The sequence below is a fragment of the Astyanax mexicanus genome, chromosome 10 (genome assembly GCF_023375975.1).
Source record: "Astyanax mexicanus isolate ESR-SI-001 chromosome 10, AstMex3_surface, whole genome shotgun sequence".
NCBI lineage: Eukaryota > Metazoa > Chordata > Actinopteri > Characiformes > Acestrorhamphidae > Astyanax > Astyanax mexicanus.
Window position 1 is genome coordinate 2,160,645 of NC_064417.1, and position 20,565 is coordinate 2,181,209.

Genomic DNA, 20,565 nt, shown 5'->3' on the forward strand with positions numbered 1-20,565 from the left:
GCTGAGGAAGAGGAGGGGAACGGCGCGGCACGGGCGCATCACGAGCGAGGAAGCAGACAGAAGTTACAGATAGCAAACGCTGCAGATATGAGATCAGATTTAATATACGTGATTGGGTGAAATAATTGATTGATGGAGTAAAATGTGATGAATGTGATACCTGAAGGGGTATCAATTTTAAGGCTTTAATCCCTTAGTAAAAAGGGATTATGCAGCATCAAACAAACATATGCGCTCATGGATTTTGGCTAGGGTAAAGTTCTATAGGCAGTTTCAGATGCAAAATAAATCTATTTAAATACTTAAAGATGAAGTTTTTCCTTGATTTTGCCAAATTAAAAACCTCTGGAATATAATCAAGTGAAAGATGGATGATCACAAGCCATCAAACCACCAAACTGAACTGATTGATTTTTTTCACCAGGAGTAAAGCAGCATAAAGTTATCCAAAAGCAGTGTGTAAGACTGGTGGAGGAGAACATGTTGCCAAGATGCATGAAAACTGTACAAGAAAAATCTATCTATCTATCTATCTATCTATCTATCTATCTATCTATCTATCTATCTATCTATCTATCTATCTATCTATCTATCTATCTATCTATCTATCTATCTATCTATCTATCTATCTGTGTAGCGAAATACCCCAGCCACATTATTGTGCCTGCTACACTTATACCAACACCCCAACTACTAAATAGTTACTATACCAGTCTCACTGTTGGATTGAGAATGGCCCACCATCAAAATACTATCTTGTCATCATCTTTGATGTGAGCAGAGATGGACTAATGAATGGAGAAGATGGTGGCTGACAAACTGGGACAACAGATGGGCCACAATCTGGAGTTGTCTATATATTGGACCTATAAGGGAGGGTGACAGCATAAATTGGCCAGTAAGTCTAAATACAACACAGATGTTTCTGATGAGCAAAAGTGTCCAAAAGTAAGTGGACATCACATCCATCTTCATATACTTCAGGGTTTCATATACACTAATTTAACTCAATTCAAAAATGTTTCAATAAGAAATAATATAGACATGATTCTTTTTCTCTTTGGTCTAATAATAGCCTTATGGAAACACATTTTTATCCTTTTATGGATCTTTAAGCTCGAGTATGAAGGTATTTATCATGCTGAGACAAGAAAAGAGTGCTCCTCAGACTGTTGCCAAATGGATTGATGAATACTGTTCTCTAGACTAACTAGAATTTTTGTGTTTTGTAGAGATAAGATCTTATATCACTGTGATTTATTATTTCAGGGTGTTTCCCTGCTCCACCATCATATGACGATATGTTTACACTATTCAAGCTGACAGTAGAATTTGGCACCCGATTGCACATGGGGACTGTGAACTTGGGTGCAGCTGCCTGATCACAATCTGATTCCTATCTGATCACTAACTCCTAGATGTCTTAAATATTTACAGTTCACAATAACAGTATGTTCTATTCGTTCTATAGCCAGATGTTGCAGATGCTCATCATTTAGCAAAAGTTAGAAATACTTTAAATAGTCCAGTAAAAGGAGACACCGCCCAGCTGAATACCCAATACTCCCTCCTGTATGTTTAAAACAGTTCTGTTTACACTAGTTTCTTAGCTAGCTGGCTATCTTGTGAAAGAGAAAGTGGGTAGTACAGGTCCAGAAAGCAAAAAAATCCACCCTGAGGTTTTGTTCCAACTGCCTGGGCGGCTCTGCTGTGGCCCAGCCAACAAAACCCCAGGGTGGATTTTTACTTTCTGGACCTGGACTACCCACCTCTGTATGTAAGTAACTATAGGTTTAAATAGGATCTCCGGTGAATTTGGTGTTTTACAGAGACTCTAAGACTAGATCAGTGACTAAACTGCACTTAGCAGGGCATTACACAGGTTGTATAGTAGCATATGACATTGCAAAGACTTTTTGTTATTAGTGTAATATTCATGAGCAAGAGCCGAAATCTTATCATTTCTACTCGCCCACTCTTCCACCAGACTAAAGCAGCGTTATACCGGATCACCAAATATTCATTTCTACTAGAGACCACAACTAGACATTTTAAAATGAATGGAAAAAAAAATACTTTTTACTTCTTTTTGTTATTTGTTGTTTTTTTGTTATTCTTTTTTTTCTCTTTTGCTTTAAAAATGGTGTGAATAATGCAAAATACTGGAAAAAGAAAAATGTGAAACTTTGTTTGTATTGAATTACATATTACAATTACATAAATAAAAAATAGATTTTTTGTCCATGCCTGACCCGGACCACCCAAAAACTGTCAAAATGAGCCCGAGCCTGATATAAACCTCATTTTTTTTAGCAGGTAGACTATTAAAACTGACCTTTTAGTAAGTACTGTTAAAAATGACCTACTGCTTTCTGAACCCAAAATTTCCATTGACTTGCTGCATCCACACCCCTAATTGTTAGGCAAATTCTGAGGTGTGCAGCCTTGTGATTGGCTAACGTGTGGAGCTTTTAATTTTATCTGCATGTAAGGCTGCTGCAGTTCCATTTGTTACTTCGCTATATTATGATTATCAGCACATAGCTTTATATAAAATAAAAAATTGCAAAAAAAAATGTAGACTTTCATCACATACCATTTTCTTTAGTCTGTCCCAATAAGACCCAAGGAAAGTAATAGGAAATCTCGGCCCAAGTTTGAGTTGGGTGTCGTGTCAGGCTTGAACTCGGGCAGAGAATCTAAACTCTAACCATCCATAAAATTACTCACGGTCATTTCAAAGGTCATGAGCAGTTTTTTAGTGTGTTTTTGCAACCCAGAAAACTCTAAAATCTGCTAGAGTAGTCTGGCAGGTCCCTGGCGACAGCATGGACGGCTACTTGTTGGACACAAATGAGTGTACAAATATGTTCAGAAGCAGGAACTGCAGTGACAGACAATTTTCACACTTCCTTTCCCTCAGATTCAGAACCTGAAGATTAGGCAGTCTGCGCTCAGTCATGTAGTCTGCACATCCACTTAACGCTGCTGCTCCTCTGCTGCAGGGTCTTATGAAGCGCTGGGCGCAGAACCTGAGCAGATGCAATATGCTGTGCTGCCTAAATAAATGTCTTGCATTATGTTACGCATCTGGTAATAATGTATGTGATTATAGTAGTGAACCCAGAGAAACTGTGATACTTGAAAATGTAGTGCACTAATTGTCTGCATGTAGTGCAGAGTGTGATTAAGGTGCTATGACATCAGATACTTTTAGCAAGTTGCTGGTTAATAATAAATATAATAAATTAATGCCAATTTCACATCAGTGTTTGCTTCGGTAAGTAAGTGGTGTTTTATAACTTTAAAAACAAAAGCCCTATCCAGATGGCATTTGTTTCTCAGGGGTTTCTGGCATCATTTTCTTTTTTATGGGGGTCCTCTATGATTTTATTTCCATCCGGAACAACCATGTATGTCTTTTTCTCAGACATCCTTTGAGATAATTACACACTGAAAAAATGATGAGTAAATCTGCATTTTCTTTTTTTAAGCACATTTAATTTCAGATTAATTTAAGTAACTTCAACTCGGTTTCAAGACTTAAAAGTAAATAAGTGAACTGAACTTCAGTCAATCCTTTCTTTTAGTGAACTTTACTTCATTTTTGCATACAATATTATCTAATTACAATTACTTCTATTACTATTATTTTTTCAATTTATGATACATAATATATTATAATTCCTAAAACTATCTTTAAATATTTTTAGTTAAAACACACATATTACACTGTCTCAACACGTGGATGGCATGTAATACATTATTTTTAAAAAGGATTGATTCAGCAAAAATAAATGAAGTAAAGTTTACTAAAAGAAAGAATTGACTGAAGTTCAGTCAACAATAAATAAAAAATACAAATAAAACTTTTCTAATTCCTATATAGTGCAAACAAGAAGTACAAACCACAACCAGTCATATTAAGCCTATGATTTCTGTTTTTTTCCCCTTGAGTCTCTTGAGTAACTTAATTATGTATAAACATAACCAGTCATATTAAGACTATGCTTGAAGTGCAAAACAGAGACAGAAATTTTTATTTTAATACAGTACAGAGCTAAGGGATTAGTGCTACTGCCTACGATACAGAATATTAGCATGTCTACATTTTCTGGAGGCAGTTGAGATCTTTGGGAATTTCTTACAGGACTTATGTATGGTTTATATCTGGTCGTTTACTCTGCTATCGTTTATTGTTTCCACTGGGAAGCCAAAGTGCAGCCAGACATACGACTTAAAAAGTAGTGGGAGCTTCTTGTATGCATGCTATGAGATCACGTCACACTCCTACTGGTGAGTTCTGGTGATACCACTGTAGTTAGAGAGATAATGGACAATACATTTTCTGTGCATTGCTTTTTAATTGCATCCAATTTAACAAATAACACCCATGCACAAAAAATGCTCTATTCAGGACGGACCCCCTTTTTTGCAGCATCATTTTAGCTGACAGCTCCCTCGCCGCCGCTCGATGCACCGGCACAATTAACAGCTGAGTGATTCTAAAGCAACGGGCTCCAGAGCTCCACCTGCAAGCTATGACAGGGGCCCGCAGGGGCTCCAGCTGCTCCTCTCCGCTCTCATCACTGATTACAATAAAAAACGAAGAATAATGTTCCTACAAACTGTGTGAATGCTGTCCTGCCAAGCGGAAAAGAAATAAGGGGTAAATTCAGCTGCGATCCTCACATCCATGACTCAGAAGAGTCATTCTCATCATGACAAGATAAAATCCCTGATTAAATCACGAGTTTATAAAAAAATGAAATGCAGAACCAGAGGATGAGATACTCTGCTAGGCATTATGTCAGTTCTGATGCTGTCAGCCTGCCTGTTCTCACTCTCCCAGCTACTGACTGCTTTCACCTGCTCACGTTTGTTTAAATACTGTTGATATATCACAGTGGATCAACACCAGCAGATGATGGACATGTCTCTCCAAACCATCACTGATTGGTGGAAACTACACACTAGACCTCAAGCAGTTTGGACTGTGTGTCTCTCCACTCTTCCTCCAGACTCTGATTTATTGACTTACAAATGAAATGTAAAATTTACTGATGATCAGTGATGGTTTGGAGAGTCATGTCTGTCATCTGCTGGTGTTGATCCACTGTGTTCTATTATCAAGTCTAAAATCAGTGCAGTTTTGTTTTCACACAAAATCTTACAGCACTTCCTGCTTCCCTCTGTTGAAAACAACTTTTATGGAGATGCGGATTTCATTTTCCAGCAGGATTTGGCACCCTGCCCACACTGCTAAAAGCACCAATTGGTCTTATATAATATTCACATTTTCTGAGAGACCGATTTTTGGGTTTTTAATTGGATAGATAAGTCTGTGTTTAATACATCTATATAATATATGAGTTTCACATTTTGAACTGAATTGAAATCTATGACTAGAACTGTTCTGGACCAGTTTACTTCTCCTCATGATAGAGTGGGCTGTGGAGTGAGGAAGTGAAGCAGGTGATGCTGTGGACAACACAGCCACTAAATTTAAACAGCACTGAGAGCTTGTGGGATGGTGTTGGTCAACGTGTGGAGAAATAAAATCCAAGCTCAATAGGAGGTCTGTGACCAGCAGTGAGGAAGTGTGGGAGGCAATTTGTTTAAGTCATTTTAATGAAACGATATAAAATTATGACTAAGTGGATTTAGAAAGACATTATAGCAAGAGGAGGACCGAGAAGCTAACAGTAAATTATTTAAGCAGTTATATTATATTATGAGTGTCAGTGTATTTTATTTACTGACAGCCATAATAGTGCATGAAAAAAATAGAATATCATTGAAAAGAGGAACTTTTTTTGTCAGTAATTCAGATAAAAATGTGAAACTCATATATTATCTAGATTATTACACACAGAATGTTCTATTTTAAGCGTTTTTTTTCTGTTATTGTTGATGATTGTGGTTTACAGCTCATAAAAACCCAAAAATCAGTGTTTTAGAACATTAGAATATTATTTAAGACCAATTGGTACTTTTGTCAGTGTGGGCAGTGTGCCAAGTCCTGCTGGAAAATAAAATCTGCATACCCCTTAAACTTTTTTTTTTTTTTTTTTTACATCTTGTCACCTTACAACTTTACAAACTTAAACGTATTTAATGGAGATTTTAGTTGATTGATCAACACAAAGTACATACGCACATAAAAGTGAAGCAGAACAAAAATGATTATTTAATTTTTTTATTTTTTCTTCCCAATTTTCTTCGCCACTTTCCAACCCACTCATTAGAACTCCCCCTTTCACAACACGAGGAGGGTAAAGACTACCACACGCCTCCTCCGATACATGTGAAGTCAAACTCCGCCTCTTTTCTAACTGCTGCTGATGCTGTAGCATTTCCGAATAGCATCACAGCGCTAACGCTCGGAGGAAAGCGCAGCAGCGACTCGGTTCTGATACAACAGCTCACAGACGCAGCCTTGTGCTGATCCACATCACCCTAGGAGTGATGAGGGGAAAGAAAAGCGCCATCTACTGTACTGTACCCACCCAGAGAGAGGAAGACCAATTGTGCTCTCTCAGGGCTCCGGCAGCTGATGGTGAGCTACATAAACAGGATTCGAACAGCGAATGGCAATCTCACAATCATATTGGAAGCGCCTTACCCTGCTGGAACAGTCGGAACTCCACAAAAATGATTATTAGACGTGCAAAAAAGATAAAATAAAGCAAAATACAAATAGCCTAGGTTAAAGGCTGGGACTATTCTACCAGTGCTGCTTGAATAACACTCCTGCATAAAAGCTAGCAGCGATTTTTCTCAACTTAACGTATCTTTTAACATTGTTTTGACTGCAAGGGAATTGGCATAGCCTTGAGGAAATTGCCAGACCCATAATGTTTAGATGATAGCAGACAGAGGAGAGGGAGCTTTGCAGCGAGGTGCTAAAACTCTGTGCTGAAAATCCATCTTAGATGAATCAAAAAAATACCCAAACAACAACTATGCGGCTCTGAGGGCCTAATATGGAAAACTCTGAGGACGCCTTGTCTCAACAGAGAGAGATAGATACGGAGTGCGCTGGAGTTTCCGCAGGGCTTTTGTGTACGCTGACACTCCAGTTGCTACAGTCTGCCAATGCACGAGTATCTGAAACTGAGAGGCACAGCAATGCCGTACAAAGGACTCTATTATTGGTGGGATTTACATGATTTGCGCAGACTCATGAAGTGGATGGAGATACCACTGAGCTCGACAGAAACGACACCAGTGACACTCAACGTCTCCAGCCAACAAGCGTCAAAAAGAAAGAGAACTCCTCTCCAAAACACCACCAGGCTCTCCGCCTACGCCGTCTTACTGAGGGCTGGTTGCAGAACTGAAAATAATAAATGATGAATCCCCTCGTCTCAGATTTCTGAAAAGAAGCGTAATGATAATGGCGTGCGACTGCGTCAGGAACACTGGGAGAGAAGACAGAGAACGCAGGAGCTTCCAAAAGACATTAAAGGCTTTAATCCACGGCAGTTATTCAGCCATGACAAACCAAGATTGGCATCACACTAAAACTTGTGGATAAAAACACTGACATTAAACGTACCCACTGAAATACAGTCCTATTCAAGAGTATCGGATCACTGAGGCCAATCCAGTTATTTCTGCTGTAGACTGAAAAAAAATTGGGTTTCACATTAAAATTAAAATGAATATACCTGTAATACAAAACAAAAATCATATTTCATTTACATCTGGATCTGATACACAGTTTGTAAGACTGTCTTCTGTCTGAACTTACCTACTTTCCTTGTGAGCAAAATTATTGTCAGGTGTGTTTTGTTGCCCAGGTGTGTCATGATACATTGATTATTGATTATAAGCCATATAGCACAAATATTGGTCATGGCCAGTACCATCGTTTGGAATGTCCTGAAGAAGAAAGTCATCACTGGTGTACTACTATGAACTGATGAGACAAAGTTAACAAAATCTTAACCCTAATCAATGTGATGGAAAGGCTAAAGATCTGCTCATGATCCCAAACATGCAAAGCTCATCTGTAAAACACACTGGAGGTGATATCATGGTTTGGGCTTGCATGGCTTCTTCTGAGATGGACTCATTAATATTTGTAGATGTAAAATTTATTCAGAAATCTACAGAAACATTTTCTCAGCATCCCAATCCCAAAGCCCAATGACCAGAGTAAAATACATGTAAATATTGTCAGTGATTTATATAGATGGAGACAGTTTGAATCCCAGAAGGACTACAAGACCAATGTTGAACTGGCTAATTTTCTCCTGAACAGGTAATCACTTATCGTCAGCTAGGTTAGTTATCTGTGATGGGTAAAGATTAGTCAGATTAGTCCGTCATTGGACACAATAGAGATGCAGATGGGGAGAACCTCTGCAGAAACCAGTGTGATGGAAATGTATGTGTTCATTTCCCAAGGGTTTTAAAATCGGACTGTGGTAGCCATTTTACACACTTGCTGTCATTTAGTACATACTGTTCCTTTAAATATTCCAATAAGATTCCAATTAATACTTAAAATCGGCTATAAATACTCCAGAGGTGTAAAAATGCCATTGTTTAATTATTCAGCTGTTCTCAAGTTCAAGTTCAGAACTTACAAAACACAGAAAGGAATCTAGCCCACTGCTGTGGTTCTGGTTCTGCGTATTAAATATAAATGAGACAAAACAAATGAACCCCAGTAGGAGGACTGTCAAAGCAGATCTAGAATGAAGAAAGGCAGAGTCCTGCAGGCGGTCCGCCTGTAATGTCTCTGCAACAGCCCGAGACCCAATAGCCTCGCTGCTGTAAATTCAGGGACACGAAGATCTAGCTGGCATGCATAAATAAATAAATAAGTAGGTAATTAAACAAACCAATCGAGTGACTGTTTACATAAGGTTTATCCCATTATCCACGCTCAGCATGTTCTGCTTTACTTTCTGGGCCCAGCGCGGCACCACCATCCAGTTATTATTAATATTATTACAGAAACATTTTCTTTCCTTAATTTAAGAAAATAGAAATTATTGCATTTACAATAATTATGACACAAAAAATTACACTTGTTGGAATCATACATGCAAAATGGTGTATCTCCAACCTGGCAAAAAAAAAAAAACGTATTAGGGCTACGTTCACATTACCAGGCTGAAGTGACTCAAATCTGATTTTTTGCTTAGTGTGGCTTAGATACGATTTTTTCAAATCAGATAAATCAGATCTGTATTCATGCGTCTTTTTGCTTTTATGCATTAGCACTAGCATTAGCGCTACGTGCTTTTCTCAATCATACACACAACGCATCTCTTGGTGCAGCTGTGCAGCTATAGCTGCAAAAAACAGCAAAAGCAAACCACCTGGCCTTTTTTCACCTCCTGGACCTGAGCATGAACTTCAGAGCAGCTGTTTACTGTTTCTCCACTCCAGCAAAAGATGCTCCACATATGAGCTGCTAACTCATCCATTTCCCTTTATAAAGCTACGAGTCTCTCGTCTCTCTAATATGAGGGTTTTTGTTGTTGGTGAAGAAGGAGGCGTTTATACAGGTATCAACGTGCAGCATGTGAGACGTTACATTTACAGATCACTTACATTTGTAAGTGTGTAAATCGGCAAGATAGACAAATCTGATCAGAGCAACGTGGCCTTTTAAGGGATGCTTGTGCCCCCTAATAAAGGGCCAAGTTCGCAGCAGCATTATTTTTTTTGTTATGACATTACCTGATTTCCCAATAATTTTCCAGCTTTTTTATAGGGTCATCAATGGTACCTATTTTATTTTATATTATTTTATGTGATGTAGTTGTATGTTGTAAAATTAAAAAAGGTTTCCAAAACTTGTCATACAGTATAAACCCAACGTATACCCAAGTGACGGTGTTACTAATTTTAATGATAGAGTTCTAAGGTTAAATTATGCTTCAGGATCTACATGTAGAACTACATTTCTAAGGATGATAAATAATTATCATGTTATAAAAACCAGAAGGAGGACCTAACATAATAAAATTCTCCAAATAAGACATTATTTCTTCTTTCTCCGTGGGCAATGCCCTTGGTTCTACAGTTACAGCTCCTCTCTAAAGCTCTGTGATTGTGCTGGTTCAGATTATTTGATCTATATTGCCCCTGTGTTGAACATTTCCACCTTGCCCAAGGGTAATCCTTCATTAAGGCAAAATTAAACCTCAGACCCGGCGCCAGTAATCACAGCGTCTCATTTCAAAACAAAGAGTGATTAAAGTGGGCCTGTGCTGGATTGTCCTGAAGTACACGGCGTACGCTTCCAACGCTCACTCCTCGCCCAATCTCCTGAAAACACTCCATTAGAAAAGACGCTCTCGCAAAGTAATTGTGCTCATTCCTCTCGGGGGTGTCGGAGACTTCTCCAGGCCATCTGTTCTGCTGCATTGCAGCGGGCTTAAAGGTCACCGACATTTTTCAGTATCTGGAACAACGCTGGGAATGCGTTGGATTGACGGGGTTTATAGCTTTCTTCTTGACTGATGACGACAAGCAGCACAAAAATCGACCTGTGTCTCGAGAGAAGCGCGTGCAGCACTTGCTGCAGTGAACGGTTAGGCTGACATTCTGCCCATTCATGATTTGTTCTGCAGCGTGTAGTTGGTTGTATCAACAAGGCAGTATTACAGTACACCGCTTGAATGATGTGAAGCAAACAGTCTCAGGAAAATAAAACAGTCAGAGACAGCAAAGCAATGCTATATTGCCATCTAGTGGAGTGCTTAGATATCATGGAACTCATTTATATTCAGTTTAAAAAATATTTTAGCAGGTTCAACTCAAAAATGTAAGTTCAAAAGCTGCCTTAAAGTAGATTTATAATAAATCAATTTGTATTTAGTCTTTGCTTTAACTTAAAACTTTATGTATAATTGTAATACAGATAGGCCTGTCACAATAATTACATTAACGACTTATCATACAATAAATTGATCTCAATAATATTTGATATCGTCTACTGTGTTTATTTAGCAATATCAAACCAATGCTTCAATAACTGAGACTTCAAACACAAAGTGTGGCCTGCAGTAGGTGAAGAAAAAAAATATTTATTTCCCAAAATATGATTATTACATTTTTCTTTAAAAGGGTGTCATTTCTTTTTTGTGATATAATAATAATAGAATATCATTATATGAGTGATATTAAATGGTCTTAAAATTACAATAATATTGTTTATCGCAATACTTTCTGGGACAATATATCGCCCACAAAAAAATCCTATCGTATATTCACTTCTTCCAGTAATTTAGTTTAACTGAGTTATTTAGGTTGCTGGGGGAGACAGATTCCTACAGTTCTGTAAAGGAAATGTTGAGTTTTGTGAAAGCACTCTTATAGCCTTTCACAGCAAGGCTAGACATTAACCCTTTGTGTCAAACATACCTGAATACAAAAGAGATGGTAGAAAGGGGGGGTAAAACCACCCAAATAATACCTGCTCTGTGCTGTGCCTGACTGTTGAAGAATAGGATGGAAAAAAAAGGCCTAGGGCCAACTTTGTGCCCACTCCATTAAAATAGCGCCAGAGTTAAGAAATATATCTACACTGATGGGCGTGGTGGTCTGTAAAGGGGTGTGTTCAGATACATTTCTGCCGTCTTGCTATTTTGGTAGCAGAAAACAGGTGCGCCACTGACTGATTAAAACCCTGACAACAAATAACAGTCAGCCATCCATTCCCATCTTACCCATCAACTCCAGATCATTTATTTAATCTAGTTAAATTCAGGCAGTGTAGAACCACTAAGCATTTCTATATCCTCAGTGGAATTAAAAATATGAAAAACATGCATGTAAACACAAGGAGATGGTTGTAACATCCCAATATGTCTGTGCACATTTGCGCCACTTAAGTCCTCAAGAGTAAGATACTCGCTGTGGACTTTGGAAACTGTGTTTTGATTCAAAGTTCTGATAGAAATCAGGTGCGTGGTTTTGCAGACGGCTCTACTTCTGACCGTTTTCAAGAGCAAACCAAAGCTTACTTTTCACCACTGAAGAAAAAAAAAGGAAAGGAAACCAAAACAAGGATGCCTCAAACACAAAAGGGTGCAGTAAGGTGAGAACCTGTGAGCTACAGCGAGGCATTGCAGCATGCTCTGCTGCAAGAAGAAGTGATGCATATCAGCTCCTTTTGTTGTGGCTTGTGCACAGGAGCAGCGGAAACCTGCTTAACTAAGGGCATGAGCTCAATCGGCACTCCGGCATGTCAGCAGCGAAACACCCGTCCCGCTTACTGATCAGTTTCCTCTTTCCGTATAAGCAGCCACTCGTTTCCATTCTGACTCTCTTAGCCAAAGGCAGTGCGTTTGGCATTTTCCTGCGCTTTAGTCACGTACCACACCACCGTCACACGTACACAAGGCCATCGGCGAGGGCTTAAAGGTGAAGAAAGAGAAAGGTGTTAATCGTAAATTATAATTTTATTTAGCATAATTTAAAAATCATTACACTGTTAGTTCATTTATACAAATGTTTTGTTATAAAAATGACAATTTTGACAAAAAAAAACAAAAAACATAATAAATCAAGTTCCCAGTGTATACATGTAGTACCATACACCATAGCAGGCAGATGAGGCGCAGCGCGAGGCCTCGTCTGCTCGATTTCGACAGCATTACAGTGAAGAAACGAAAATTAAAACAAAACTGAACGAAACAAAACCAAGCAAAGGTAGAGAGAGCGCCATTCGTTCTCACATTCAAACTTTCACACGGAAATTAGTGACACTAAACATGACTCAACATTTCCACAGTTTTCAGTTCAGAGGGATTTTCTCTTACATTTCATTACGCACATTTCTTCTCTGTGACAAAAACAGAATGATCGTATGATCAGTGGTTCAATGAATTTGGCATTGTTACTATTATAATTATTATAGTTAGAAGCATATAGAAAAATAAGGAATGGCTTATTTATATGGTCATTTTTCCTTAAAACAAAACAAAAAACTATTAAAAATCACTCACAAAAGAGAGCAGGTCCATTTTTACCGAGAGAGATCAGTTTTAACTAATTTTATCTTCGCATCCAAAGGCACTCTTTGGTTAAATTTTCTTTTTGTACGTTTTGTAGAGAAATACCCAAGTAAAACGAAACATTTTAAAAGAAAAAAGCTATTAAGAGATGAGAGTACCAGCCAAAACAGCATGATTCTGACCAGGAGGGTAGGTAAGCACCCCTTCCTTTAGCATTCAAACCACGCTAGCACTCAGTCAGTTTAGCATTTTTTTTGTATCTGCCCTGAACACACACTGCGACGACAACATCACACATGTGCAGGGCATACAGGCCTCTCATTTCCAACTGATTCATACTGAAACATGGTGAGAGATGGTGACAGCCTAAATCAAAACCACATCACATCTGAAAGCTGCTGCTGCTGCTGCTGCTGAGATGCAACAAAAAGCGAAACAATCTCGCCCATGCAGCGCAGTTCCTCTCGACTCAGACAAACAGATTAAAGTTGTTTTGGTAAAAATAAGCTTAACCAGATTATGAACAACAGGGGTATTAAATCGAATTTGCAAAGAGCTGGTGTGGGTGTAGGTTTTCATTCCAGCTGACTGGAAAAAAAAAATTATCATTGGTTACTTTAAAAAAAAAATTAACTACTTAAGAGCAGTTTCCCAGACAGGGATTAAGTCTAGTCCTGGACTAAACAGTATTTTGAACATAGCTTTTCAATTTCTGTCTGGAAAACCAATCGACTATGTTTACTGGGTTGAGCAACAAAGGTTACCCAGAGTTCACTTCACTCTTGTTAAGGCAATCACAATGAACTCCTTCTCTATGGCCCATTTATCAAGTATTTCAATGAGTATAAAACAGAAGGGTAAAAAAATCCGCATTCATTCATTCATTCATTCATTCATTCATTCGTATAGAAATCTGATCCTACATGTGTATTCCAAGTAATTTAGACTGATCCACATATAAAACTTTAAAACACAGCCTCAAATAAAACAGAGATTGCTTTTGCTCATTTCGCAGCTTGGCTTTTGCATAGGCACTGCAAGGTCATTTGCTGTTATTGCGATATCAACACTTTGGCTAGTCAGTAAAAAATAAAATAAAATATATATATTGATATGTTTGGTACAACAACAAAAAAAAAATCTGTCAGTTATGATTTCACATCTTTCATATCTGTCATAACACCACCCTGTGCATTACTTTTCTAAAAAAAAAAAAAAAAAAAAAACTAAAAAATAATAATAAAACAATAATCCTCTAGCTGTGTGCAACAGCGTAAAGCCACTAAGGGATTAAACCATATGTTGTGACAATTCCAATTATTAATGCCTGCGACAAACGTAAATGAGCACCGTCATCAGTATCAAACAGGGATAAGTGCTAAGCACATCAAATTCATTACTACTAACCATTACTGTAAAGAATCCTGCACGCTCACCCCATGCTCCTCCAGTGAGGAGTCACGGGAGGCAGCACTGCGCTAGACATCGAGGGTTACAATCAGAGCAGTCGCGGCTGCCTGGTGCTCAACCTTCAGGCCCAGGGGACAAACGCTCCATTTACTTTCATGGCTTTGTTCATTTGTCTCAGCACTGCGGCGGCTGCGGCGGCGTATGCTGCTCGCTCTAATGCAGACAGGCACTGTGCTGTGAGAAGGGTACGTCGCCTTAAGGCTGTCTTCTGAAGTTTACTAAATGACAAGCCAGGACACTTTGGAGACAGGCAGCATTATAAAGTTAAAGTTAGAATAAAATTAAAAAGGGTTAGGCACTTATAATTAGACTGACTGGTCACGCAACTGAAGATGCATCAGCACAGAATTCCATTAAGCTTCCAGGGTAAAAAAAAAAAACAAAACACTTATGCATAAATGACAAAAAAAAAAAAAGTCAACAAGGAAATCAAGGCCACAGTTTCCCCCCCTCTAATCTGATTGAGAGCAGTACAGTCATTTCAGCAAGACCAGACTTGGCTTCATCATGTACTGTCTTGCAGACTTGCACTACATGCCTTTCCTGTAACCTGAAACTTGTATGACCTTTTTGATAAGGCACATACGTTAAATCGTAAGGGGACCTCTTAATTGTCTCGTTTAAACAAAGACGAAACAAATGACATGATTTTTTTTTTTGGATGTTGCACTGACTAGTAAAAAATACAATGCATATCAAACTGGTTTTTGGTACAAAGCATCATATTCTCAGATATTAAAGGTATGTAAAGAATTAAAATTATGGCTTACTGCCACTTGAGACCAGATCTCTTAACAGTCTCTTTACACTGGCAAATTCCTTTTATATTGGGAGAGAATCTGAGCTGGGTTTATTTTTTGGGTGTAGGCACAAAAAAATAGATATGAAGATTAGATGAAACGGCACATCAGACAGAAGAAAGGAGGACTTCTGCTTTTCTTCTCAGACGCTGCTTGAGTAAATCACAGCCGCTTCAGGCGACCGCCATCCTCCACAGGTCATATGTATATTGCTTTATCTGTCACTAGAGGAATATTTCCATATATCTTTATCTTGCATTCCATTTTAACTTTATCAGTCACTGAGGTAAAAGCAAGCGATCTTGACGACCACATCATTCCAGAGACAAGGAAGCAGGCCAGAAGTGAGAGTGGTTAAAAAAAAATAGATAAATCAACAGGTTCAAATGCTTCGGTTAAAGCGAAGAATGCATACTTTGGTGACTGCAAATCGTGGAGCCAAAAACAATACAAACAGTGGTTTTAAAAGGAAAGAAAATACAGAAAGAAGGAGCCAGAAGTGAGGGAGCAGAGATAGCTATCAACAACAGGATCATCCCATGCCTGGCTGTCCACTGACTGTGGCCGCTGCTGTGTGTCCATTTCCACGGGCAGACTACTGGGACAGCAGAGCAGACTACAAAAGCACGCACTTCTTGGAATTCTTTTTGGTGATGGGGTAAAGCACGGCACGCACTGCCTCTGCAAACACTTCTCTGACACCTTCCTGAAGAAGCGCCGAGCACTCCATGTACTTCACTGCGTTAATCTGTTTGGCCAGAGCACTGCCCTGTTGATGGGTGGTGGGGGCAAGACTCTGCTCCTTCAGCTTCTTCAGGGTTTCACTGTCAGAGCGCAGATCCTTCTTGGTGCCGACGAGGAGAATGGGCACGCTGGGGCAGTGGTGCGAGACCTCAGGGTGCCACTTGTGCCGTACGTTGGCATATGAGGAAGGGCTACCGATGGAGAAGCAGATGATGAACACGTTGGTCTGTGGGTACGAGAGAGTACGCAGGCGGTCGTACTCTTCCTGCCCGGCTGTGTCCCAGAGGTTGAGGCTAACGGTGCGGCCGTCCACGCTCATCTGGGCGCTGTAGTTGTCGAACACGGTAGGGATGTACTCTTCGGGGAAAGCATTGGTGGTGTAAGAGATGAGAAGGCAGGTTTTCCCCACGGCCCCATCGCCAACCACAACGCATTTTATCGTCTGCATCCTTCTTCAGTCGGCACCAGCAGCGACACCTGTTGCGGATGGGAAAACTAGAATCAGATCTCAATCAGTTTGAACAGTGAGTGTGGATATTTTGTAGTGACAATAGGTGATACACAGGGTTCATACACTTTTTATCCAATAAATTTCCATGCCTTCAAGACAAATTTTCATGACCATAAGATTTTTAAAACATCAGTGCAGACATGGGCAATAAAACCAAAAATCAAATAAAACTATAATAGATAATCGATAAACAGAAACACATATTTGAAGACCAAATTTCTATGACATTTCCAAAACTTTCTGGGTATTTTTATTTTTCCAAAACTTATCCAGGCCTGGAAATTGCTATTTTCAAATTCCATGACTTTTCAGGTATAATATGGATACAATATGTGGAATAAAAACAACACACATCTCCAAGTCCATTAGAGAAGCAGCCCAAGAGACTCTCTGAGCAGCTTCCCAAAAGCAAAGCAACATCCCAGCTAGGAGCTCCAGAACACACAATAATAAAGCACTGCTTTCACTGTGCAAGATACAGCACAGTATCTGTTAGTATCAGTTAGTTCTACTGCACTGATATGGTAAAAAGATGCACCTGTATCTAGTGCTGGGAATTCCATTTCCCCATTTATTTGTGAGTTGGTCATTTTGGTCAAAATGAGTCAAACCTGTAAAGTTCACTGGGTTGCTTTATGAGTTTGTTTATGTTTTTCTCAGGGTTCCCTGAGCTCCCTGACGTAATATGTCACATTTTAATTATTTTCATGTGCATGTGTGTTCTAGTGTACATTTTGCTCTTGTTACAGTTTTTATGGACAGGTGGTTGTTCATGCACATGAAAATCAACAATATCTACAAAATTCTACAATTCTTACAATATCTGACCAGTGCTAAATAGTTGTGACCAACAAGCAGAAACTCAACATGAAGAGCAGGTATTGCTGGGCCAATCTGGTTTCTCTTAACCTAAATTGTCAATATTTCTAAATACATATGAATTATTGCATTTTTAAAAGTGTTACTGGGTGTTTTTAACACTACTTTTTAAACAAAATAAAACAAGGTATTAAAAAATATGGGTAGTAATATATTTTAAAACGTAGACACTCGTTTTTTTTTTTGTTCTTAATAAAGTACCACAAAGATACTAATAGTTTATTTGCTGCAAGAAGATCCAAAAATATGGTAGCTTTCATGGTGAGTACGTAAATACGCTGTGTAAGAATAATTATCACTTTTTGTATTTTTTTTCTTTATTTTTGTTACAATTTTTTTTAAGTATCGAAAAATTTTAAAAATCTGATTTGGCACGTTCACACAGTTATGAAAAAATCAGATCTGAGCCACATTAAGCAACAACATATCTGATTTGAGTCACTTTAGCCTGGTACTGTGAACGTAGCCCTATAGTTTTATGGTTATGGTTTTATATGTGTTTCCCCACATCTTCACACAATAGGTCATTTATGGAACTATGGAGAAAGATGAACAGTACAGTATAGAGACTTCTGATTCTAAATATGTTTACTTTCATAGCTATATCAAACAAAATCAAAATTACCTGTCAAAAATGAACAGTATTAAAAGCAGACCTATCGTTCTGCAGTAATGCTGGTGGCATTATAGTTAAAATGAAGCGGATTGCTATAACCTACAGTTCAGATTGATATTTACAGACAGTAGGAAGTTAGTTAGGTAAACTTATCGACACCAAAGCCACTTCGACCTCAAAATTCAACAGATTCAGGAAGCGGAGTTTTCGGTCCTCCGCCCTGCGGGTTAGCGTTCAAGCTAACGTAAATAACACTGGCTAAACGGGCTTTCATAACTTACTAACTACTTTAAAAAGCTACAAAATACAAAGTATTGACACGAAAAAGCAAACAGAAGAACAAACCAATGCTATTACATACAGCTGGGGGCTGTAAACATTAGTTAGCTAACTAAGTCAGCCACAATCTCTGCTGCCCACTTATAATTAGGTTAGCTAGCTAAGCTACTCACTGTGAACTTTTTAGCTAACGCTAGCCTAGCTAATTTGCCGCTACTTACTTTTAGTACAACTCCGGACGCTAAACTAACTTAGGTTAGCTATTAGCTAGCTAGTTTAGCTAGCAGTAACTTTGCCTTATTTTTAAATAAATGACTGCACAAATTATAAATCACATCTGCTTAATAACTATATCATACATCGCTGGCTATAATTAACTAGCGAACGTCTAAAACAACGTAGCTGTCTAGTCATTTAGAAGTTAGCTTAGCTAAGTAATAGACAGCTAGCGAGATAAAAGTTTAGGCTACTCCCAAACTATTATTATTATGCTAGCTAAGCTAACTAGCATGTTTAAGCTAACGTTAGCATGTTTATGGAGAAAGTGTGTTAGCTAGCTAAACTAAGCTAAGCTAAGCTAACTTAGCTCTTAGGCTAACTAGACAGCTAGCCAGCTAGTTAACTAAGTAAGTATTAAGTATCATTTGCACAATTCAGACTCTCGTTAACTGGATTTAAAGTAGATATTATGTTTAAAATATTCTCTGTGTGGATCAGAAAGTTTTAGCGTAGTTTAGCCGAAAATCTCACCGCCTCAGAAATCCTCCCGCGCCCTCTTCCAGCAGCGCCCAGACCCGCTCCTCCGCTCTCAGCCGCCGACAGACGCTCAGCCCAGCCTTCAAAATAAAAGTCCAACCTTTCACACCAGAGATATCAGATAAATTAATAACACGTTAACATTAATAACAAAAAAATGTGTTACATAAAATAAATCTCGTATTTATATGAGTTAATTTATTAATGTATACAATATTTGCACAGGTTTATATTCAGTATTATCGTATCTGATAACGTTACATTCTTTGTCTTTTACCTTATTTGTTCTGTATTACTGTACTACCTCCTATCTACGGTTAGGTTATTTTTATAATTTGTATAGTTTTGTATTAATATATTCTTGTATATATTTTCACTGTTGATTTTTATAAAGTATACACATTTTCTTTATTTTAAATAAGAAAAAATATATTAAAAGTAAAATTTCAAAGAAACTAAAATGAAAAAGATACAAAAACAACAGATTCCCTCATTATAAGATGATTTTGTAATGTATATATTTTCACCATTAATTCTTATAGAGTTTGCAAATCTTCTGCATTTTAAATCAAGAAAAATAATTTACAATTTAATTTACTTATTGTTTACTAATTTGTTTTGGCTTGTGAGCACACAATCCATTTTAAAACTGTGTACATATTTAAAGTTTAGAAAGATATGACTTATCGCCAGTTTTTTATCATAAAACAGAAAATTTAAGTTGACAACTCCATGTTAATTTTATGTCTTTTACTTATAGTGTAATATGTCAAATGAATAAGAAGATTCACCCAATATCACAATAACAGATACAATAGATTTATTTTTTTTAACATAATGAATAATGATCAAAATTACATTACGCAGCTGCCATAATGGTTTGAAAAATAGCTTAATAGACCTAGATTAGATATCCCTAATAGTTAAATCTGTGGTAGCCACAAGAAATTTCATTACATTTAAATTTTACTTATAAAAAGTGAGAAAAAGCCTTGAATTACAGTCCAATATTTTACACCAGAGATATCAGATAAATTAATTTATTAATATATATAATATTTACCACAAATTTATATTCAGTTTATATTTAGTTTTTATTTATTTAGTAATATATATATATATTAAGCTATATTCGGGCTTTGTAGGCAGATTTCTACACAAAAATGCAGGCACTATTTAGTTAGTGTTTGTCGCCACCTACCGGCACCACGGCGCAGCAATCAATGAACGAGTCTCCAGAACTACATTCAGCAGAGCACCAACTCTGTGTTATTATTATACTGTGTAATTATTATTATTTTAAAATAACAATGTTAGGAAAATTAGAGGTGGAAACTTTATAGATTTCAATTCTTAATATTTTATTGGATGCAACATTTTTTTCAGAGGTCACCTAGTTATTGTACCAACTTATGATGCTTCAATTACCACCAGTGGTCCCTATACCTTAGCTTGAAAACCACTGCTATAGATTAAACTGCAGGAAATCTACTAGTCTGACTATATAAATATAATAAATAAATA

The 20,565-nt window shown here is 37.8% G+C and overlaps 1 protein-coding gene across 1 annotated transcript; it reads right to left on the bottom strand.

The window, feature by feature from the left end:
- Positions 1 to 12,412: 12,412 nt before the first annotated feature.
- On the bottom strand, positions 12,413 to 19,121 carry rhogd (ras homolog gene family, member Gd). The gene is made up of 2 exons (XM_007228405.4): positions 19,036 to 19,121; positions 12,413 to 16,477 (listed from the first exon to the last, which is right to left on the bottom strand). The coding sequence occupies exon 2, from the start codon at positions 16,446 to 16,448 to the stop codon at positions 15,873 to 15,875; it is 576 nt and encodes a 191-aa protein (XP_007228467.1). The 5' UTR covers positions 16,449 to 16,477; positions 19,036 to 19,121; the 3' UTR covers positions 12,413 to 15,872.
- Positions 19,122 to 20,565: the final 1,444 nt, after the last annotated feature.